Consider the following 25,195-nt stretch of genomic DNA (forward strand, 5'->3'; position numbering starts at 1 on the left):
ACAGATAGCTGGTGCCAGAGCCATGGCCTGAAGTTAAATGCCAGAAAATGTATAGTCATACCCTTCGGGAAAAACAAGGTAACCCCAAGCTACCATATAGGTGGCAATCCACTAAGCACAGAAGAGGTTATCAGGGACCTGGGGACCCAGGTTGACAGTGGCCTTTCTTTTGACACTCACGTTGCTAAAGTGGTTAGAAAGACCTTCTACATTGCCCACCTGATCATGAAGGGATTCACATCCAGATCTAGTGAGGTCATTGTTCCCCTGTACTCTTCACTTATCAGACCAATGATCGAGTACAATGCCCCATTCAGGATGTATCTCACCCGACATCTGCAGCAATTGGAGAGACCCCAAAAGTTCCTCACCAAAAGGATAAAGGGACTCCAAAATCTGTCATATGCTGCCAGATTGAAGAAACTCCAGCTCTATTCAGTCACATACCGTATGCTCAGAGGTGACATGTGCCTGACATACAAGGCCATGTCCAACCCGGAATTAATGGACATGCTCCACCTCAAAAAATCCAAATCCACCAAAACCACTAGAGCAAGCGACTTAAACCTTAGCACGGATATAAATAGGACGTGCTGGAGGGATAGATTTATCACTCAGAGACTCCCTATGCTGTGGAATAAAATCCCGGTCCATGTGAGGCAGAGCACCTCGCTGACTCTGTTCAAGAGAAATCTAGACCTGAAATTAGAAGAAAATACAAATTGAGATAGAAGAGAAAATACTGGCAACAGATTAATAACTTCAAGTATCTGGGATGGTGGTTGAAAAAGAAGATAAGTTTAAATGATGAGGTCACACCTAGAATCAAGGGGCTGAAGCTATCTGACACAGTATGCCAGTATTAGTGTGTTACAGTAGAGTACCAAACAAGATGAAAAGCAAGGTGTGCAAAACGGTTTACCTTTAAAACCTCGAATCACACTTGTGCGAGTGGTTATATCCTCGCATCGTAAAAACGAAACTGGAAAAAGTGACAGTTTTAATGTTCGAAAAGCAGCAAATCGAACAGCCGATTCGCTGTTTTTCGAACATGAATGTCGACAACAAAAGTATATGCAGTGTAATGCGCCCCCCACATCCCCCCTTCTTTATTATTCTAACTCCGAGATCGCACTACAGCGGGGAATGGAACCATTTCCAACTCCCCACTATAGTGCGCTCTGCCCCTAAATGACGAATGTGCAATGAGCGACTCTCACTGTGCATTAGCTCATTGCACATTCCAACCATCTTCCGTTCCAAATTTTCAGAACTTGAAAACTGTCTTTCGAACATTTGACGGTCGCCCGTGTGCAATACGCACAAATAAAGGTAAACCGTGCAAAACTGTGGTATGACCAGTACTTCTACATAGTATACAGACTGAAGGCACAGCAGTTGAGAAAGCTAGTTGAAAAAGTGTATGAGATGGATGGTAGGATGTACACTGTGGGATACATGAAGAGACAATAACATCAGAGCAGAAGCCAAAGTAGCTCCAATTGCAGAGGGCAAAGAAAACAGACTATAGTGATTCAGGCACATATGCCTAAAAGCAGAAGATGATTTGGTGAAGAGGACTTAGGCGTGACAGAAAGAAAGCAAGACAAAATGAGAAGTCCAGCAAAGAGATGGATGGATTATGTGAGAGAATACCTGGGGTAGTCAGGGATGACTGTTGAATTATGTGGGAGAGTGGCACTAAATTGAGATAGGTGCTATCAGTTCATGCAATGCCCTGACCGCATGTAATAAAATGAGGAAGGGGATTTTGGATGATGACCATTCATATAGTTACAATGTACATTTCTTATTTCTGGGTTCTATTACATAATGACTGGTGAGTGAGGTGGTAGCCTTTGTCAGTGGCCACTGTTGCTTAAAAATTTAATCTCAACTATTAACTAAATAATAAATAAATAAATAAATAATGATGACCACTATAAAGCCACCAGTAAAAGATATTCTTAGTTACCTCAGAGTACAAATCAACATACTATACTCTCTTGGTTTAATTAGAGAAACCATACAAGTAAACAAAAAAAAAACAGCACTGAGTTTTAAATGATTCACATATTACACAGTTTATTCTTAGTAAAGTACTTGATCTACATGAAAGAAAATGAAGCCTGGGGTAATGCTCCCACTCAAATGAACATGGCAAAACTAACAGCTCCACAAACTGGAGCTGCAGAGCTATTGCATCTCAAAAAATCTGTCAATGATTCTCCTTAGGATTATCTTTGGGAAAAACCCAGTACCCATGAATTACCACATCGATGGTAGTCCACTGAACACAGAAGGCGTTATAAGAGATCTGAGAACCCAGGTTGACAGCGACCTCTTTTTTGACCACCACATTGCCACTGTGGTTAGAAAGTCCTTCTATGTGGCACATCTCATTACTAAGGGTTTTGCATCAAGGCAGAAAGAGGTCATCATCTCCCTCTACTCTTCCCTCATTAGGCCAGTCATTGAGTACAATGCCCCATTTGACATGTACCTCACTAAACACCTGCAACAACTGGAGAGGCCGCAAAAGTACCTCACAAAGAGGATCCTAGGCCTTAAACACTTGTCCTATATGGGCAGACTCAAAAAACACCAACTATTGTCTGTCTCATATCACCTACTTAAAGGTGATCTCTGCTTGACTTACAAAGCCATGTCTGACCCAGCTCTGTTAGAAATGCTACATCTAAGGAAATTCCAATCCCTCCTCACTACATGCTCCAGAGACCTCAACCTCATTACCACAATCAACAGAATGTGCTGGAGGGGACAGGTTCATAACCCAGAGGCTGCCCATTCTATGGTATCGACTTCCCATACATGTCAAACAGAGCACCTCACTGGCCCTCTTCAAGAGAAATCTTGATGAATGGATGGGAAATAGAAAATTCACCCCAGGAATCAGTGGCTCTACTCGACAGAGGTACTGGGAACTAAGGTCGGGTGGCACGATGCCAGGGTAATCCTATGGGCTAGGCTTCTAAAGGCTCCAGGGCCATTAGCCTAGTACACACCTATGAACCTATGAGCTATACACTAACCAGATGAGAACAAACCTTCTGAATGACTACACATACAAATCTACTTCTGACTGTGCATCAGAAAATAAAATGGGAACTCTGAAATAATACTACTTAAACTGTTGGAGTGGAGTGAAAAGCCTAGTCTTCCCCTCAAAAGGTCAGAGTAATTAGTGATGTAAACACCAGCAGTGTGAAGAAATAAGAGACATTATTGGCAAGCAGGGAAAAAGCAAGTCACAATATCAATACTAACAAATGGGCACAACAGAAATGGAAGATAATAAATACCAAACACAATCTGGGTAAAAAGTCACCTTATCTAAGGTTTTGATAGAACGGTGTCATCATATCATGATAATAGCAGAAACTTGGAGAAAGTGAACTGTGACTAGGATGTTTGTATATCGGAAGACATTTTTTATAGTGGGGCAGTGAAAAAAGGAAGAGGAAATTCAGTCTTCAGCACAAAGAAAATGCTCAAGGTGACAGAAAAAAAAACACGGTAACAATAACAAGGAACAGTAAAAGTACTATAGGTCACAAGGGATGCTGGAAAAGTCAGTATAGTTGCACTGAGGTTGACTATAGAATCCCTGATCATAATGAAAAAAGAGAGAAGAAAATTATAGGAGGTAAACTGACAGAGAAGAACAAAATATTGCTTGCTGAATGGGTACACATTACCATTTCAGATGGTAAGTGTAACACTTGTATTTTAGATCATCATCCTGGTGTACATTCAGAAACAGGTCACATAAAGATTATATCCAAACTTTGTCAAGAATGAGCAATCTCAGACTTGCTGTTCTTAAATGGTGAGACAGAGAGAGAGGATCTCAGATCTTGAACAATATAACCACTTGGATCAAGGTAATGTAATTCATTTTCAGATTAACTGCACAGTGTGGTCTGTTAAGTGTCAGGGATTTTAATTCGCAGGCAAGTTACAAAATGAGTCAGTGCTTCAGAAAAGTTGTGTTCAAAGACTCAATGAACTAGTGTGTACAACAGATATACAGCTCAGGAAAAAGGAGAAACACTTTGCTTCTTAAATATGGTTATATTAAAAGTTAGGAGAAACTTTATACCACTTAGAAAAATCTAAGAAAATACAGAAAGAAGATGACAGCATTACACTTTAGCAGAAGAAAGCAGGAAGGCACTACAAATAGGAAGGACGTAAAGGCTCACACTTAGGAAAATATAGCCAATGAATTCAAGAAAAGAAGAAAATCCTTTTATAGATGCATTAGGTGGCAAAAAATGACAAAAGGAATGATGGAGAAGTTGAATAAAATTGACAGCATTGGGCAGAAGGGGATAATGAAAAAAGATGAACAAGTAAATGACTTCATATGTCAGTATTTAGTAAGGAAGAAAGAAGTGATTATATCCTGTCAGTATAAGTGACAGGGATACTGTGCTTGGTTTTAGTACTTGTGCAGAAGGACAGAATAAAAAGAAAGTCCTCCATAAGTTAAAGGTGGACCAGAGAGTTAGGCCTGTTGAAATGAACACACCAGAAATAATAAAGAACTAAGTGAAGAATTGATAATATCACCAATCTTGTCAGCAAGTCAGGAATGGAGAATGAGATCCTTTCAAAACTGGAAACCATGTTTCTTCTTCACATGACTCTGAGCAGAGCTGGAGCAAAACTGTTTCAAACAGTTAGGTTAAATTTAGATGAAGAAAACACATGTAATCACTACTGATGGATGAAATTTTTAAATATTTGGAGATCACTGGGGACACTAAACCGAAAAACAGCAAAGTATCATAACAGAAAGGTTGTGTAAGGCAATTTGGTAAGTCCTTTCACTGCATAATCAGAATACTGTCAAAGAATGAGACTGTTTGTAAACTACTTACATTTCAGTACGTAGTTCAGTATGTTACCATACAAAAGGTTTCTGAACAAATTTAAAGTCAGTCATAGTATCTAGCATGTTGCGAATGCTGGTTGGACAAAGGAACATGGAATATAATAGTAAACACAGTCTGTTCAGATGAAAAGATTGTTTAGAACAGTGTATTGTAGGGGGTCCCTTTTAGGTTTGGTATTTTCCTCTGTCTACATAAACAACATTGCTGAAGGTCTGTAAGGGAAGAAGTGCATTTTGTTGATGACACAAAGTTGTGCAGGTTGACTGTTATGAATGAGGTTTCACAAAGGACAAAAAGGATCTTATAAGGCTGAATGGTCTACAACTTGACTTTAAAATTCAGACTAAATTTTAAATTCAGAGTGAAAATTATGTTACAGTCTATGTGCACTCTATATTACCTCATTTATGGATCTCCTTGTATGTATGGAACCAGTACTGGTTCTTTGTGCAGTGGTGTTTTTAACAATTTTTCCTGCACCAGTTAGGATAGGCCTGAAATTGGTCAAACTGAATTGGTGCTCTTCCCTAGTAAACAAATTAAATAAACAAACAATCCATCTGGATAGCAATAGCTAAAAAAAAAAAAAAAAATATGGAAACTGAAGGGAAGTAGCGTCAGTAACAATTATACACTGGCACCTCTGAGTAGATTTAGCTGGAGCTCAAAACATGACTGACAGATGTAACAAAACAATGAGGAATTCTGTTTAAATTCTGAAATGTTTAAGAGTAGTAATCTTTTAAAAAATAATCTGTTATCACTCTCTATATACATTTAGTAAGACCACAAACAATACTGCATGTAGTTCTGGGGATCTAACCTTCACAAGGAGTAAGACACAATGCGAATGAGTGCCACAAAAGTGGTATAATCTTCATAGAACCAATGTGAAGAGATACTACAAAACTTTAATATAAGGACACACACACACACACACACACACACACACACACACACACACACACACACACACACACACACACTCTAACACAAATATTAGATGGCACCATTTACCTAAAAACAAAATGATACCATGATGATCATCTTTTCCCTTTCATATTTATTATACTCTGTCTTAAAGGACAACTATTCCGGAATAAAAGCATATTCTTTTGTCCCACCTTCCTCTTTTCTACAGTAATAGTACATCTATATCACTCTAAGCAGTTAGGGTCTAGTTTGTTATACACCCAAATCAACTGGTGGTGGTTGCAATGCCAATTTTATTTCATTAAGCATTTGCATCCCTGATGTAATTTTATGGATACACTGAGTATGTGGTTGCATAAGGAACACTTGCTATATTTCTGTCTACACTGGTATATGGTAAGAAAACTGTATCTTTTTATTTTTCACCAACATTAACATGAATGTCAGTTTATATTTTTTCAGTTTCTTTGGTGTTTGTGAATGCACCCTGTTCTACACAGATGTTTAAAGTATATTTGAATGTTAGCATTTTTTTCAAACTCAGAACTACATTTTCCAGGCTGGGTAACTGTGACTGATAGCTTATATTCATAATGTGACCACCTTTACAAAGCTGACCTGACAATTGTTGGCAATACACAAGCCTAATGTATTAAAAAAAATCAAGTAATAAAAAAAAAAAGAAATAAATACTTTTTAGGTGGGAGAAACCCCCCCCCCCCTTCCTTACTTATATACCTTAACCAGGGGTTTTCAACATTAATGTAAGAATTCACCTCTTGAGCTTCATTTTACTTTGCCCTTGAGGTGAATTTCTTGACATCCCAGTTTCTAATGCATAATATTAGGATATAAACAGAGATCCCATCACAATCTTCTAAATTAGACAATGTCTGGATGGTAACTCATCCTATTGCAAATACATTTTTCCCTGCCTGTCACAGGTCTGTCCTTCAGTTATAGACAGCTGGCAAATGATTAGTAAGAGTGGCTGTTTACTTGGGATTTTATTTCAACAAACTGCTAAGGATAGCCAACCAAAAATGCTAGGATTCCTGTCAATGCATCGAAGGTGGTTTTGATGAACGCAAATAAATCAAAACCAGTTTGCTGAAACCCCCTTCAGTAAACACATTGAAAGAATTTTTTTTTGCAAGCCCCCATGCACCCCCCATGTGGATGGACCCCCCCCCCCAGAATTATATATACCAACTCTGAGGTCACACAACAATGGAGGAAAATGGCAGTCACCACTCTCGTAGAAGGCGGTTTCTGGGAACTGGCTTTAGTGTCTTTGCATTCACAGAAATCTCCTTTGATGGATCGACATGCTGCAAAATGCTACTGTTTAACAACCAGACTGAATAGAGAACTAAACTGTTTTTGTTGACATTTAAGGCATTTTAAGTAAAACGTACTATTGCTGCAGCCAAAAAAGCAGATTCAGCTGCTTACCTTTAGAGAACGCACCTTGAAGGCCACATTTTCATTTCATTTCTAGGAATGAAACATACAATATTATATTTTTAATGGCAGAAAATTGCATTTGTGCTAGATGTGTCCCTGCTTTAGTTAGTACAATAAGGTTTTAGCAATTACTGCACTTATATGATGAACCATTGCCCACAAATACTGATAGGCATGATACTAATTGTCCTAAACTAATGGAGAAGTAGGTGTGTAATACAAATTTTAAATCCTAAAACAGGGCACATTATTTCAGAAAGGCTGTATAGTGAAGCATTGTTAGAGTACAGCTAACTATGTAAACGTTTAAACAGAGGTCACATTTTAGTAATGTCTGTAAAAAATATTAAGCACCTAGCTTTTGTCTTTTAAAACATTACTTCTGATATCTTTAAAATGTGCCAGGAACTGAATGTAGGTAATTAAAAGCAGAACCAAATCCTTTGCAGTTATAGGTATATTACCACAGTATAGTTCATAGCTCTTGAAATAAATCAGCAGAGACTAACCAGACATATTTGTACATTTCTTGCTCTGAAAATAAGTGCTATTTCAGTCTAATGGTAACAATCTTGGTTACTCATGTGGAATAATTTCCATTGTAAGCTTCTATCTAAAGGTGATTCCAACTATTTTTCGTTGTATCCTTAGACATGAAAACATTAAATAATTTTTAGACACACACATTATTTGTAACACTTTTTTTTTTTTGCTTGAATAATTACTTTTAATAACTGTTGTGCAGTTTCATCAACAATTTGGTTACAATACCACTATATTTTCAATGGAAGAGAAGAAAATAATCAATGTGTCTTTCTCAACTGGACCTGTTAACCATAGCCGAATTTTATCTTAAAAGATCTAATTTCTCCGAGAAGTTTGTGATTCCCTTAATTTACCAATTTACCAATAAGACATGTTTGAGCTACCAATGATAGTTGGATTATTTTTAGCTGAAATTCAGAGATTTACATTTAAAGGAAATATGGTGGTCTGTAGGATGACGTTGGTGATCAAGAAGAGGAGGAGGTCGAGTGTGAAAGCAGTGCCAAGGATTAAATGGTGGAAGTTAAAAAAGGGTGATTGTGAAGTGGAGTTTAGGGAAGAGTTAAGACAGGCACTGGGAGACAGTGGAGAGTTACTGAATAGCTGGGTAACTACAGCAGAACTAGTAAGGAGACTGCTAGAAAGGTGCTTGGTGTGACATCTGGGCAGAGGAAGGAGGACAAGGAAACCTGGTGGTGGAATGAGGAAGTACAGGAGAGTATACAGAAGAAGAGGCTGGCGAAGAAGTGGGATTGTCAAAGAGATGAAGAAAGTAGACATGAGTATAAGGAGATGAGGCGCATGGCAAAGAGAGAGGTGGCAAAAGCTAAGGATAAGGCGTATGGAGAGTTGTATGAGAGATTGGACACTAAAGAGGGAGAAAAGGACCTGTACCGATTGGCTAGACAGAGGGACAGAGCTGGGAAAGATGTGCAGCAAGTAAGGGTGATAAAGGATAGTGGGGGAAAGGTACTCACAAGAGAAGAGAGTGTGTTGAGTAGATGGAAAGAGTATTTTGAGAGGCTGATGAATGAAGAGAATGAGAGAGAGAGAAGGTTGGATGATGTGGGGATAGTGAATCAGGAAGTGAAACAGATTAGCTAGGAGGAAGTAAGGACAGCTATGAAGAGGATGAAGAATGGAAAGGCTTTTGGCCCAGATGACATACCAATGGAAGCATGGATGTGCTTAAGAGAAATGACAGTGGAATTTTTAACTAGATTGTTTAATGAAATTTTGGAAAGTCAGAGGATGCCTGAGGAGTGGAGAAAAAGTGTATTGGTACCTATCTTTAAGAATAAGGGTGATGTGCAGAGCTGCAGTAACTACAGAGGGATACAATTGATCAGTCACAGCTTCAAGTTATGGGAAAGAGTAGTAGAAGCTAGGTTAAGAAGGGAGGTAATGATTAGTGATCAGCAGTATGGTTTCATGCCAGGAAAGAGCACTACAGATGCAATGTTTGCTCTAAGAGTGTTATTGAAGAAATACAGAGAAGGTCAGAAGGAGTTGCATTGTGTCTTTGTAGACTTGGAGAAAGCATATGACAAGGTGCCTAGAGAAGAGTTGTGGTATTGTATGAGGAAGTCGGGAGTGGCAGAGAAGTATGTAAGAGTGGTACAGGATATGTACAAGGGTAGTGTGAGAGTGGTGAGGACTGCAGTGGGAGTGACAGATCTGTTTAAGTTGGAGGTGGGATTACATCAAGGATCAGCTCTGAGTCCTTTCTTATTTGCAGTGGTGATGGACAGGTTGACAGATGAGATCAGACAGGAGGCCCCGTGAACTATGATGTTTGCAGATGACATTGTGATCTGTAGTGAGAGTAGGAATCAGGTTGAGGAGACTCTGGAGAGGTGGAGATATGCTCTAGAGAGCAGAGGAATGAAGGTCAGCAGGGCTAAGACAGAATATATGTGTGTAAATGAGAGGGTGGGTAGAGGAATGGTGAGGATTCAGGGAGTAGAGTTGGTAAAGGTGGACGAGTTTAAGTACTTGGGATCAACAGTTCAGAGTAATGGTGAATGTGGAAGAGAGGTGAAGAAGAGAGTACAGGCAGGGTGGAATGGGTGGAGAAGAGTGTCAGGAGTGATTTGTGACAGACGGGTACCAGTAAGAGTGAAAGGGAACGTCTACAAGAGGGTAGTGAGACCAGCTATGTTATATGGGTTGGAGACAGTGGCATTGACAAAAAGGCAGGAGTCAGAGCTGGATGTGGCAGAGTTAAAGATGTTAAGATTTGCACTCGATGTGACTAGGATGGATAGGATTAGGAATCAGTATATTAGAGGGTCAGCTCATGTTGGACAGTTTGGAGACAAAGCAAGAAAGACGAGATTGCGTTGGTTTGGACATGTGCAGAGGAGGGATGATGGGCATATTGGGAAAAAGATGCTAAGGATGGAGTTGCCAGGTAAGAGGAAAAGAGGAAGGCCTAAGATAAGGTTTATGAACATGGTGAGAGAGGACATGCAGGCGGTTTGTGTGACAGAGCAAGATGCAGAGGATAGGAAGAAATGGAAAGAGATGATCCGCTGTGGCAACCCCTAATGGGAAAAGCCGAAAGATGATGATGATGTTTTCAACACTTGCTGCTGAAGCAAGCTTTGCTAGCTAACAAATCCATCTCATCAACATATAATCTAATATTAAAACTCAAATTTAGTCTTAGTTCAGGTAGTGGCTTGGCCACATGTAGGAGCTAGTGGAGTAGGATGGGAATGAATGGTCATTTGTGGCTCATCCATCCTGAGATGAAGGAAGTGGCTCTGCCTTTCCACATATGTGGTACATCTTAATAGCTGTAGGTGTTCACCCCATGAACTTGAACCTAGTAAGCCCACAGCTACCATGTACAAGTCATACAGTAAGCTGAGGGGAAGTCAGTGGATGGAGTTACATTTCTCTTTGGGGGGGGGCCAGCTGTAGTGGAGCTCAGAACTGCCATGGCATATGGCATGTTTCACCAGGGGGAGGGGGTAGGGCATCCTGCAGGATCAGGTGTCACACTCCATATCACCTTATTCTTGCCTTACAGCAGGCAAGCTGATAGGGGAATTGTGAGGCAGGAATAAATGGGCCCCAAGACTCTCACCTCACTCAAGGATTTGAAGCCCCTGCTGCCACAGAACAAGTGAGCCCTGCACTAACCATCATCATACTTGGTCTGTGATTAGTTTTATGCTTATTTAACATGATTTGAAAAAAATCTTTTGCTACCTAAATATTCTACATTTATATTTAGCCTGTAGAAAAATGAAGGATTATAGTTATAAGTTTTTGGTATTCTCCATCTATACCACAATTCAGCCTAATTAACAGCCAGATGTCCTGGCAACAAGGTATGTTAAGAGTGTTACAGTAGTACCAGCAACATGGGCTGTTCTGTAAACCATGCTATATTAACTGCTGCCACTTTGAACTGTTCATTTATGTCATTTTTTGATAATTTTTGCTAAACAAGGCTAGACTTTTTTTATGTAAGTCTTGGTTTAATTCCCTTGGTGTTCCGATGTATACTGTATGACTTTGAGCAGACTCTGTATATGTATGTACATATGTATGAGTGTATTTATTTATTTATCTGTGCATGCATTTGTCAATCAGGTATACAGGCTGGTTTGTAAATCCTTTTCAACTACAAGCCAGAACTGTTACTGGAAAGATACACTTTTGTCTATCTGGTTTACCTGGGTGGTAAGTTAATAACATATAAAGAGCATCTAGAATCTCTGAAATGCAGAAATCAAGATTATTGTCAGCGCAACTTGTCGTAAGTCCTTTATCTAACAAAAGTGACTGTTAACTGCACACAGTCAGCACATTCATTGTAATAATGTTTTAGACTAAATTGTAACATTTTACATTTAAAACCTTTTATTCAAAGCAAGTGATCACACTACATCAATAAATCTCATCACATGATCTAGCCAATGACTAACAGACCACAAAAATGTCCATACTCAGGGTAGTATGACCAGAGAATGTTTTAGAAAGTAGTGCACATAACTGGGATGACCACTTCTCCTGATAAGGCCTTTTTTCAGATAAGCCTTTGTGTATTTGAATGTTTTCTAGTGCCATGATGAACCAAAGGAATGCATAAGACTCTCCATGGTTGTCCCCACCTGATTTGTAAACAAAGTGAAGGAGCAATCTTGTCATCCTTAGCTTAAGCAGGTGATCATACACACAGTAATCCCACAAACATGAAGAAATCTACTACCTCATAGCCTAGGCCTGTAATCACTGGATTACAAAATGCTCAGTGGTGGATCTCTTACTGTTCACCCTGTTGTCACTGACATGGAACAAATGCGACAGGGTTAACAATTCAGCTCCATTCAGCTTGTCTGCCTCTCAAAGCACACTTCAAGAGTAACTTCAAAAGGATTTTCCAGTGTTGAGGATTAAATCACTGCTAATGTTCTCATACTAAATCTCAGCAGAAGTAAAATTGTAAAATTTGAAAAAAAGCCTTTCCCCCATCAGATCTAATAAATCTCTTCATTTTTCCTATACACCTGGAAGTTGCCCTTGAGTTTACACTAGGGACAAATAGAATCAGCTTTTGTCAAGTACCAGGATGTAAATTATTCCTGTCACATTCACCCCATTATCACCATGACAAACACAAGACACTTTTCACTTGATGGATTTTCTACACAAACCAGGAAATGTCGATGCCCTCCCTGCATCACGGACATGCAGGCACTTCACTTTTGCAACTAAAGGCTGCAATTATAATTCATTTTATAAACATGATGACATTAGTGATAATGACTGCAGATTGTTTTTAAACTTAGAATAAGAGAATGAAAGAATTATTTAAGGAGAACCCAATTTGTCTATTCATATACTCTTCTTCATTCTGGAACTATTTTTTGTCTAGGTTAATTTTCCAAAGCTTGTTGTTGATGCCTTAATGGCAACAAGTTTTAAAGGTTTTGGATCTCTTCTTAATGGAACTTTTTCCAGTGGTAACTACAGGTTACCAATATTAAGCATGCTCTGTTTAGCTAATAAAATATTCCCATTTGAGTGTTGTTGCTAGAAATAGTGTATAATACTGAACTGTTACCATACAAAACTTGCATGTATGAATATTTAATTGCAATATCATTTATGAAACTTTTCTTCCCCAGCCTGTAAGTAAAAGGACTAAGAAGTAACCTCATCAACAAAATGTAATAAATAAAAATAAATTGACTAAACTAATCTTAGAGATCACTGAAAGTGCACACCATAATGCATATACAATCTTCCTTTAGGAAAACACAGAAAGTCAGGCCGAGATGTAGCAATCAAAGTTATTGACAAGCTGCGTTTTCCCACAACTCAAGAAAGTCAGCTACGGAATGAGGTTGCTATATTACAGGTATGTACTCCAGTTTAATTCACCTCAGGGAAAACACATTCAAATATATGATGTTTTCTGATTAATATTGTGCTTTATTCTACAGTGTACATGGCAGAACTTGGAATACTGTAGGAAATGTACAGGATACTATCAGGTTTATGCAAGGTAACTTGTTAAGCATCACTTTTTTTTGACAGATTTACTGTATTGATTACAGGGAGCAAGTAAGATCAAAGGTCTGCAACCCAGAAAGGATTAAACTGACACTAGAGATGAAAGAAAAATAAAAGGCACATATTTCTCTGTTGTTTTATGTATAACAACTCCTTTAACCACTCATGCATTCATAGAAATTAGTTGCAAGTTGATGTCTGGCTTCCAGCCTGACTTCCAGAGCTTTTGGTTGTTCCCAGTACAGAGCCAGTCTCCACTTCTCTCTAGGGTATTTACTGACATACTGATTAAAAGGGAAAGCAGCTGTGCCATTTTCAATTTCTTGGCAAGTTCCAGAGTGATAAGTACCCAGCACAGTACCTTCTTTTTTAATTGCTTACATTGATGTCGGACTGTTTGCTATGTATTACGAACATGTGCATTTGAATTGTGAATATGGCAGATTTCTGAAGTCCATGTTATCCTTGGAAAAACTAACAAATGTGCCTGCAGTATGCAAATTCTGCCAAAAGACTACAACTTTCAGTGATTCTTTTCTTCGGAGAGACATCTAATCCTGCAAGCACTGTGCTACCTAAAAAAAACACCTCCACTAGAAGACTTAAAACTTTAAGTCCTTCCCTCAACACAAAACATTGTTGGCATTACATTGGGTCAGGTGATGCCTACCACCTTGAGGACCACCACCCTCTATTAGTAGAAAGAAAGCATCCCCTAGGGAAGAAAAAAGCTTGGAGAATGAAAAAAAACAGATTATTGTATGAATCCTCTGGGCAGAAAGAGTGACACCTTCATGACCTTGTCCATCCCACTGAAGCATGAGGTCACCATATCCAAGGATGCATGGCTTCCCCACCCATGTATCTGTAGCACATACAGGAAACCATATCCAAGGATGTGTGGCTTCTCCACCCGTGTGTCTGCAGCGCATACTTATTGAGCCCTCACCTGTCCAGACTCTATTGAAAATGGACTGTTGGAGCTCAACTCAAAGTACTGATCAAGTCTCAAGTGTAAAGAAGACAATCAGCATGCTATATTCCATTTTCTTGATACCAGTGATGGATGTCCATCTTTTACAAATTCATACTGCACCACCAGATGGATTCTTCCCAAAGACATTTCCACTGTCTTGGTACAGGAAGCACTGGGTAGCCTAGTAGCTTTAGCCTATCCACATTGTAATCAATCAATCATGACAAGCTCCACAAGTTACATCTTGATTTAACCCACAAAAGATATATTTCTTTTGTCATGAAATTTTATCTCATAGAAGAGTTTAACTCAAGGATCTAAGATTTAAATAAAACCATTTTCAGATATTTTTCATTGCTTTTTAGTATATTTTCTTTTTCTGGTTGTTTATTTGTCATCACCAACTTGAAATCATAGTTTATTAACTTGTAAACTTATTCAGAATCCAGTTCCGAGCAATCAGTTAGCCAGTCAGATTGGGGGATGGATAAAAGAATTTTCAAAAAGCTTCCATAAAGTGAAGTAACATTCTTATTATTAACCAGAATTCTCACAGTAAGCTATGTTTCATTTAACTTTTCTACCCACTTATTTGTTTGTGTTTGTGTCTTTCGGCTTTTCCCGGTTAGGGGTTGCCATAGCGAAACTCCGGTCCGCTAATGATTGGTAGTTGATTTTTACGTGCCGAGTTACCAGCCCTGACGCACAACCTTCAACAAAGGTATGCCCATTCACGCATGTCTCCACGCAGATGACGCTCTAACTGAGAATCGAACCAGACAGTGTCTTACTGTGATATATATATATATATATATATATATATATATATATATATATATATATATACATTTTATTTTATTTTTGCTGAGATTTCTCTTTGCTGGATATCCTTGCTGCAGTGGATTTCCCATGTGCTCCATCTTATCCCAGTCTATGGGCACTTATTCTGACTGTTTAACTGGGTGTTTAAATCCTCCAAGATGGAATTACTGGCTCTTCCCAAGATTGGCATTGACAGGTGAGTGAGCCTGGAAGCCACTACTTCTGCTCACACAGGCAGGCTTAGCTTGAATAAATCATGGCTCTGCCCCCCTCCCCCACCCCATGTGATGGCAACATGCTGGAGGTACAGATAATGGTTACTGAGATCACCCACCAAATCCACCTGCTCACTGTTATCTGCCCCAGCCAGCACTTGAGCTAGTTGTTTAGGCTGGCCCCACCTGCATGCCATCCCTTGATCTTACCCCTGGGAATAGTTATCATCAGACTTAGCCTTGTCATTCCTTCCATTAATCCTGACACCCTCAAATGGTGCCAGAGGTGGGTCCCATGAATATACATTAATATTAAGGTCAGAGAATTACTGAGCTTTTAGCCCTGTAATGCAATAGGTTCATCCTCTATGAATGTGCTTAACCAGGTATAGGAAGGGAGGATGTCAGAAGCCTCAAAACACATGTTCTGGCACCAGTCAAATGTGACATTAGTTATAGCACCCTTCATCTTATTAAGAAATATTAAATGAAGGATATGACAACAGACAAGAACAGGGTTTACTTATTTAGAAAATCTATCCAAGGCCCTTCTGTTCTTATCATTAGGAAGTATACTGGGCCCTAGAACAAGAGCTAATATTTTGACAATATCCACAAAGCCACTAGAGGAAACACTGTGTGATTTTTGCACAACTATTTACAGGATTTCTCTACCCTTGTATAATCTGTCTAGTTTCTTGGGTACTTGAGGCCTACTCCAATGCATTCTGAAAGGCTTAACTTACTGACAGCAGAACAAAAGCCTACAATTCATCACTTGAAAGGAGTTCCAAGTATTTTTATGAGACTCCAAAGTCTGGAAGAAACAACTTGCTGCTATGCTGATTATACAAGGTTATGTACGATGAGTGCTGTACAAGAAGCTGTGAAAAGGGACTAGACAATATTGGAAGAATGGGAAGGTGTAATAAATCTGAGATTCAAAAATACAGATAAAGCAGTATTACCAAACAATATAAAAGTGACTATGGGTTAGATGCATCAGCTACTCTTAAAAGAAACAAAGAATCTGACATAGCATCAAGAAAGGCAAGTAAGATTCTGAAATGCAGAGGAGGAGACTGTCAGTATTAAATAAAAAAATATATATTCTATATGTTTAAAACCAGTTGTAGTCCTGGAGCTCTCAAGTCAGATTCACAAACACAAGGCTAAGCACTGGTGAAAATGGTCAGCAGATGGTCACAATAACTATGGAACCTAAGCACACCTAGCCTGCTATTCACTGAAAGTTATTGAACATAGCATTCCATAGGGTCCTTAGGAGTAACCTCGGATAGCAAGGCTGGCCTTATTGTCACACTGCTCAGCAGTTCAGCACTGAATGCTGATATTTTTTCTAGCTATTTATGCTGAGGAAGAGTTTTATGCTTGAAAGCTTTGTTTTATTAAAGTGTTTAAGTTATTCCTGGACTGGTTTGTTGTGCCATCTTTGTTTTCTATATTCTTTGTAGTTTATACATTTGTGTACATTCTGTATGCAGAGGGTGTCATACACATGTACATATTATTGTAGCTGTTGAATGAAGCTACAGTGAATATAAGGCATGCAGTTATTTTACTTTTTTATGGCTATTTGCCTTACCTGGCCTTTTACTAGAGCAAATCCAATAGTCATTCCCCTAGCCTGGCATCATAGCGATGTTAGAATTACTAGAGTTGACAAAACACCTGGGGATGAAAGATTCTGTTAAGCAACCTCGTGGGTTAGCAAAGCAAACTGACAAGACTGCTTAATTTTCAATTTCCCTTTAGAAGCCTGTTTTTGAATCACATCTTTGATTAAGAGAAACCTCATCACTCCGGTGGAGGGTAATGTTGAGTTTTTGAATATGGCCCTATATCTTCATGAGGGTATGAATATGACAGAATCAGTTTTATTTATTTTATTTTATTTCTCCTCAGATTAAAGCAAGGTTATAGAAAAGAAACATTTACAATAAATGCCTGTGACACAGACAGAGAGCACTAATGCATACATATTAGTCTAGATCAAGTAATAAAAAACATATAGTGCTATTTTTTTTTTTTTTTTTTTTTTTTTTTTTTTTTACTGTCCCAGTTCATGGGATAGTAACAAAAAATGTCACAAGGCCCAAAGCAGAAACTATATAAAGAGAGAGATAAAAGCATGAATTCATACAGCTTTAAGCAAAGGATGTGGGCAGGAATATCAGAATTACGCAAGTACCTCACAAGGATCCACAGAGTGAGTACAATATTTCAACAAATGTGCTGCATGAGAACAATAAATTAGTGTTTGAAAATACAAGGTGGACAATTAAGGAGAGCTGCCACAAAGTATTTTTTCACTGATAGAGTCTGGATGACTGCTGCAGATTTCCCAGACTAGTAGTAGTATTGTTAAAACTGGAAGTAGACACCAAGAGTGCATCAGACAAATGTAAAAAAGTAATTTATTTTTTAACTTGATGATGTAATTTATCCAACAGGTAGGGGAAACAGTCTAGGTGGGCCTGGTGGTTCTTATTTGCAATCACAATCTATATTTTTATTTCATCTCTCACATGAAATTGATTCAGTAAAATATGTAAGTATGTAATAAATGTAACATCAAAGATTGAAACAATACTAATTTCATGGGCTTTAATCATACTTTGACTTAGGAATGGGGTCCATTCCCATCATGGTATTGGAAACCCAAGAAACTTTGAGAAATGAAAAACAGTAAATGTATATACAAGCAGTCCTGTTTAGCAAAAATTTCTCTCATACCCCCTTAGTTTATGTCACACTATACTCTAGCTATGAAAGTATCCATAGTAATATGTTAATTTTTAATGCAAGGTTTTTATAAAACACCTATGTCAGTTTGGAAAGACTAAATTTAGTCTTGGATTTCTTTAGTGCCCAGCACCCGTACTTTAAAGTAAAATAATTGACATTTTCACTATTAGCTAACATTGTAGAGAAACAGAGCTGACCCAGAATTAACTGCTGTGGAGTGGATCATATTTGCATTACCTTGCTGCCTCCAGTTGCAGTATTGATTTTAAGCTGAAATCTCCAACTCTTTCATGACTGTTGTCAATAATGATTTGAGCTGCAGTAGATTAAACGGCCTCCAGTGAATGCATGACATTTTAAAATCCCTAATCAGCTGTTCTTTGGCAAATAGGGAGGTAAAAGCGCTGCATACTGAATAAGTAAAAACAAACAATTGAAAAGAACAGAACTAGTTCTTAAGAGATGGAGAAATCCCAATATGGTTACTGCTGATTAAGAAGTCAAAATATATATATATATTCCAAGTGCAACACAGTTTGGATTCAATAAAAATGTGAGATACTTATGTACGCATTTATTTTTTTATTTAAAATGGTTTTGTTACTAGGATATCTAGATGGACAGAACATCTTCCTCGGACAAAGAAACATAGTATTGAGAACTAGACAGAAAGCTCTAATAGATATTAATTATCTAATGATTGCAAAATGTAAGATATTACTGCTAGAACAGTAACTGCTGGAGTAGTATGCGTGTATATAGACATATATTGGTACATGCCACAATAATACTAAACCAATAGTGCAGGCTTGTGTAAACATACTGCACTCATAGTAGTGCATTTTAACAGGTGATAGGAAACAGGGCTATGCATCTAGTCCTTTGTTAACTTACTGTTCAGCATGTGTGGTATATAGTACAAAGTAACAAGAAGCATATACGAAGTACCATTCAAATACCAGCATATTGCTCATTAGTATGTAAGACATTCATATGTAACATGACATAGATACCATGACGGCTTGGCTTGAAGGGCATACCATAGCTGCTACTATACAGGCTGGTCTGGAACCCCTCTCCCAAAACAGGCCTTGTCCATGGATCCCGAGTGCCTATAACAAGGTTTCATTCTTTGCTGGGCTGCAGTTATCCAGCATCTGCCTACACTCCATGTCCTGTGGACAGGAAGACACCTGCAAAAACAATATAACATAGCTATATACTCTATATTGATAACAGTGCTTAAGATGGTAGCTATAGATACATAGGTAACATACCTATATAGTAGTATAATGGATGGGACAGTGAGTACAGCTTGTTTTGATAACTTGACAAAAACACATTCTGCAGGGACCAGCCTCACTATTAGGCACTAGACATGAGCAGAACAGATGTCTAGGTCTCAAATGATGGGCGAACTTACTGCCCATAAAAGAAAAGGGTCACCCAGAGTATACAGCTGAAAGGGACATCTGTCTCACGATGTACACATATGATAAAATATTGCACAGCAGATAGGTGTGCAGTCTCTGATTTTGACTTACACGCATTCTTATTATTAGCAATAGGAAGATGACCTACCTGAGCATGGTGGGTTACTTTAGGAGGAAACCTTTAAGTAGCTTGGATAATGTTTCTTATAGGAGAACTGATGCTATAACAGTACTCTAGATACATCTCTCAACCATCAGATTTATTGTGCTACCATGTGCTAGATAACATTAAAATGGCATCATATCCACGTGCACATCCAGAAACTTTATACCTGAATGCTTACTACATTAGCAAATGAGCTCAAACACAATGGATGCTTTTGAAATGCCTCATTATATATTCATGCAAAATAGCCAAATATTGCAGCTTGCTCATGAGGCATGCACTAGGGATACTTCATACATGGATCCCTGCATGTGACTCGCTCTGTACTACCAGTGTTTTACAAGTCACAATGTATGCGTGATTCTCTGGCTGACTTTTTTACACAGTCATGTTGCAAGGGCTTCTTCTGGTATTGGTCCTCAAAAAGTCCCTGCCTGGTGCATGAAGGAGATGTAAAATTATGCCACATCAACTTCTTCACTACCAGATCAAGCTACAATTATGAAGCTTTATAATGGAAGATTCATGAAGGTTGATACCTGGTATGACCTGGGTGGGGTTTTGACAAAGCCTGCAAACATAACCAGAACAGGTGAATAGTGCATGCGTATGTACTATGATGGGAACTACCAAACTGTTAACCTCCGTTAGTGGAGCATAGAGATTCGGCAGAGATGATGTGTGTTTATTATTAAGTGTCTGTCAATGTATTTTTTTAATTCTTGTGTCCTGTAAAGATGTGTTCCTGATACTTGTTTTTCTTCTTTCATATGCCATTGCAATTTATGCTAGGGTACTATAAGGGGTAATTGTGGCATTGGTGACAGAAAGTAATGTCAGTGCCCTGTGCAGATGGGTTCCTGCCACCTGCAGATCTGCCTGTAATGTTATTGATACTTACAGGTTCATAGGTAAGTACTAGGCTAGCTGCCCTTGTGGGTCATTTTAAGCTTTGACAATTTCCTTTCCAAAAGGGAGAATCAAACCCTGTACTTTATGTCTTTGAGGTAAATATCTTAATTATGTGTTGCTCTCAGTTTATTTATTCATTTATTTAACAGGAAAGTCTGATTAGGATACAGCCCATTTTCAGCTGAGGCCTGGGGAGAAATGCTCCAGACACTGGATATGCTTGGAAGTGGTGGAAATCCATGCCTGGAAGCTGGTATGGTAACCAATGTATCAGTCGGCCGTCATGTTCCAGGGTAATACCATTGTATAGGTATCTACATTTACACATAGGGGACATGCACATCGCCACCATGTTCCAAGGTGATACCACTATATAGGTATCTATACTTATAGAGAGGGGACATACATACGTCTGCCTACTGGCCAGCAGAGTAAAGGACACAGGTGCACAGGTGTAGCATGTGAGGATTGCATTTATTTTGCAAACACATTTTGTTTCACCTATCATACTTCACTAATGTGACCCTTTTTCTTCCTAGCTCGGTCAGAACAGGAGCTCAAACACATGGGTTGTTGTATGCTGCTGCTTAGTCTTATAGCCAGCCAGGGTTTGTGCTACTGTTGATTGCTGCCATGTAGCATGCACTCAATGCACTTAGTGGACTAGTATGCTTGTGGTACAGCTTCATTGTCTCGTTGTCCTGAGGAGGAAGAAGATGATATTAAGCAGACACCTTACTCAGACAGCCTGCCCCTGCTGAGGCTGTAGCTGGGGAGGTTGAGTGAGGCTAGCAGTGCCTCACTGGGGGAAGTATTGACCTTTCTCTGACAGCTAATTCAGCCTCCCAGCTACAGCGGTTTTGACATCTATGATTAATAAGGGGAGCTGGGCATATGGTATGGCTGCATAGAACTGCTCCTGCAGCAGAAAGCAGATTCACTACCCTGGCCTATCCTGGTCATCAAAGCCATCAGAGGTGAAACTCAACCATGCCAGTGGTACACAGATCTGTCTGCTAGTGATGGGTCAGCAGAGATTCCCTTTGAGCTGGGTGGCAGCTTATACATTGCTTAAATCCCACCTTATCCCCAAACCTGGCATTCTCCCTTCCTATTGTTTGTGATCTCAAACCTTGTACCATGTCTAGTCCACCCTATCACCATTTTACCACCCTCTATGTGTCTATCTCCATCCTGTATCTCTACATTCTAGTGTCTGCACAACCATCACTATTTGGCTGCACTATTATGTTTGTCTGTTAGCCCTTGCACAATCTACCACACTCTATCCTTTTTTCAGTAGTTTCTCAGTCACACTTCCCTCTCATACCCATTTCTATACAAGAAAAAGTAAGAGTTGCCCCCATAAAAATGTTACAAGGCCTGCCCCTATTTTCGTGTCTCCTGTATGATTTCCATCTGAATGTCTTTCTTCTTTCTTCCTCTTTCTTCCCTACATTCCTATATTTATATATTCCTCCCCATTTTATAAATTAGAAAGGGGGCCATGTGTATGCCCCATAACACAATTCATATGCCATTCTGGTAGTCATATGCAAGGAGCACAGCTTTGTGCTGCCCTGCTTTGGGGCATGCAGTCAAGCACAGCAACACTCATATTGCTAACTGGTGCAGGGCTTTGTTACTGTGAGGTATTAGTGAGCAGTTATACATGCACAAAGTGCTTTATTGTGATGTCATACCAGTAGCTATGGTTCCTTACATGGCATGTGCATCCCTCTATACTCTTTTGAGCATATATAATGCTGCACAGAATGGTGTCACTACACAATTGCTATGCTATTTGGCAGTTTTAATCTTCATGTCCTTATTTGTATTTATAATTGGTGAATTCTTCTGCTGCTGTACATTCCAACAGAACTACTCAAGTCCCTGAATGGATGACCAGCACCTCTCTGTGAATCTAAGCCACAGTCATGTGTGTCATCTGAACACTGTGTTTTCTTGCAATAGATATGCACAGCAATTCATTTCCCTTAGCATACCCCCCAAAATTATGGGTACAAGTCACTAAATTAATGGGTAGAAAATGTCATATACTGTGTTTCCCAGTGGTATTACTGACACCCTTTCAAAATACATTATAAATGATCCATTAAATATGTCCCCTTTATTGTTTACTTCATTTTTCCACCATAAAAGTTAACAACATTATATTCAGGAACATAAATTACATGCATTGTGGCACAGGTTGTAGCCTTGCTTAGTGTAGGAAGATGCAACTTGCCCTTAATATTGTCCTTGTTACTCTATTTGCACCCCCCCCACATACACATTTGTGCATGCCGTTCAACTCAACCATGCCTCTTTTATCTTTAGATGGCACGATATTAGATAAGAAATCAGCTCTCAGATTAATGTCTATTTTATGCAAGAAGATGGTTTACAGGGCAGCACAGCAGTACTGTAGTTAGTGCTGCTGGCTTGCAATGCTTGGTTTTCTTTCCTTTATTCATTTTTTTTCTCTACAGGAAACCTCCTATGTGGAGGTTGTATATCATCGTATCTGTATGGGTTTTCTTCAAGTGCCTCAATTTCCTGTCATATCCAAAAGATGGCATACTCTTGGACAATTGGCAGGCCTTCAAATTGCGTGTGTGTGTGTGTGTGTGTGTGTGTGTGTGTGTGTGTGTGTATATGTGTGTGTGTGTGTGGGAGGGCACCTATAGACATACACATGTGGCTTTGTGTGTCTCATCCAATTTAGTTTCTGTTTTCTCCATTCATTAACTTGACATAAACTGTATTAAGCAGGTTGCTGGAAAATGTACTACATTTTAATTGACATAAAATGTGTCATAGTTACCCCTGTAGGTTTAATAACTTATAGATTCTGATAAATGACTTTTTTTCAATGTGTCTGGTTTGCTAACTTGATTTTCTGCTTAAAACTGACAGTATACTTGTGACTGGGGAGGGAGAGGAAGCGGAAATACATTCTGGAAGTTGGTGTAGAGTTTCAAAAATCCTGGCTACACCCTTCATTGGTAGCAGTTTAAATCAACATATATAGCTACAATTCCATCATGTAGTTCTTTCCAGGCAGCAGATCACATGGGTAGGCCCCAAAGTTAATTATGAACCTTAAGAAGGAAAGACACTGAATAAATGAGATTGCCAACATTCCTCAATTTGTAAGGAAACAAAAGAAAAAACAGTATTGCATCTGGGGTTCAAAGTGAAGTAACCGATGCTGGAAAAATATTTTTCTTCAGAACTCTTAAATGTGACATTACAATACCTAGACATGCTGTTTTGAGCAGTGGATTCTCACAGGATAATTGTTTAATCATTTGTACTTGATATATTCAATGAATATGATTCCTCAGTCAGAGTTTTGCATATGTACTTATGATTTAGATTTGCCAATTCTTCTCAGCAATAGTGCTCTACTCTTAAAACATCCATTTCAGTTTATTTTGCTTATAAAGAGACTATACGTAATGGACCTTCAACTGTCAAGTGTAAGCTCTTTAGAAGTGGATCAGTATTTCTAAATCTATTTCATCTGGTTCATTATCTGTTTCTGAGAAAGAAAATCGCAGGCTTACAGATCAGAAATGTGCTACGTTAGAGCACTGCTGTTCATCTTCCCCTGTAATTACTGCTATTAGCTGTCAGCAAAGCACAACACTTATCTAAGAAAGAATTCCTTACTGACCAGGCAGCTATAGACCTTTTAATGGTGTCTTGTATGATCAATATCTACACATTACAGAGTCATTTATGTGCTTTAATTGCAGACTTGAACAGTTATTAATGTAGATTACAACATTCTGTCTTAGATACTAGATTTCGTAATAACTTCCATATTTATAAAGGTTAATTAAAAAAAAAGGCACTTTAGTCTGGGAAGAGCAGAAGGTCATCAGAGAACATTATTTATTTAGTTTTTATTTTGTTGATTTGTTTGTTTGTGGTAACCTTCAATGTACTGCAAATAATATGCCTATGTCAGTGTTTAGATGTAACCTGCCAAAGGTTTGAGCATAAAGCTTAGCAGCAAATAGTTGCTATATTTGCTGAGTCATTTCATTAGATGATTTTATAAGTATCCTTGTGAATCCAAGAAAAAATGACTGACTTCATATCTCATTCACAACATACCTCTGCTACAAGGGTTACACAAAACAGTTTTCCTTACCTAAGTGTAAATATGCTCTCCTGTTTTTCCTTCATTTGGCCAGTTGGGTTTCACAGCTGAATATTAGCAGCCTTTCACAGTACCTTCTGGGTATCACTAACGTATTAAACTACAACATGTCATGTTGTCCCATCTCGCCTTCAGTCTTGCTACTTTGCGTTCGGAGCCGAAACCTCAGCTCCGACTTGGCCTGTACTAAAGCTCGAGAGCTTCTACTGGCTCGAGGCTGAATACCTATCCTATAGTGCTTAGCAGCTATTCCCCAGATGTCGTTTGCCGCTTGAAGCTTGGGGATTGTCTTCACTGGTTCAGTCTTTAAAAATGTAATATTTTATGT

The 25,195-nt window shown here is 38.7% G+C and overlaps 1 protein-coding gene across 1 annotated transcript in view; it reads left to right on the forward strand.

Moving 5' to 3' along the window:
* Positions 1–25,195, forward strand: part of LOC122805670 (serine/threonine-protein kinase D3-like) — a 1,097,474-nt gene that overhangs the window by 1,005,315 nt on the left and 66,964 nt on the right. The window contains exon 13 of the mRNA XM_044075994.1: positions 13,139–13,245. Within this exon, the coding sequence (XP_043931929.1) occupies positions 13,139–13,245 (107 nt within the window). The remainder of the gene's footprint in view (positions 1–13,138; positions 13,246–25,195) is intronic.

This window comes from Protopterus annectens, chromosome 6.part1 (assembly GCF_019279795.1).
Source record: "Protopterus annectens isolate FY-2018-M chromosome 6.part1, PAN1.0, whole genome shotgun sequence".
In the NCBI taxonomy this organism is placed as follows: Eukaryota; Metazoa; Chordata; order Ceratodontiformes; family Protopteridae; genus Protopterus; species Protopterus annectens.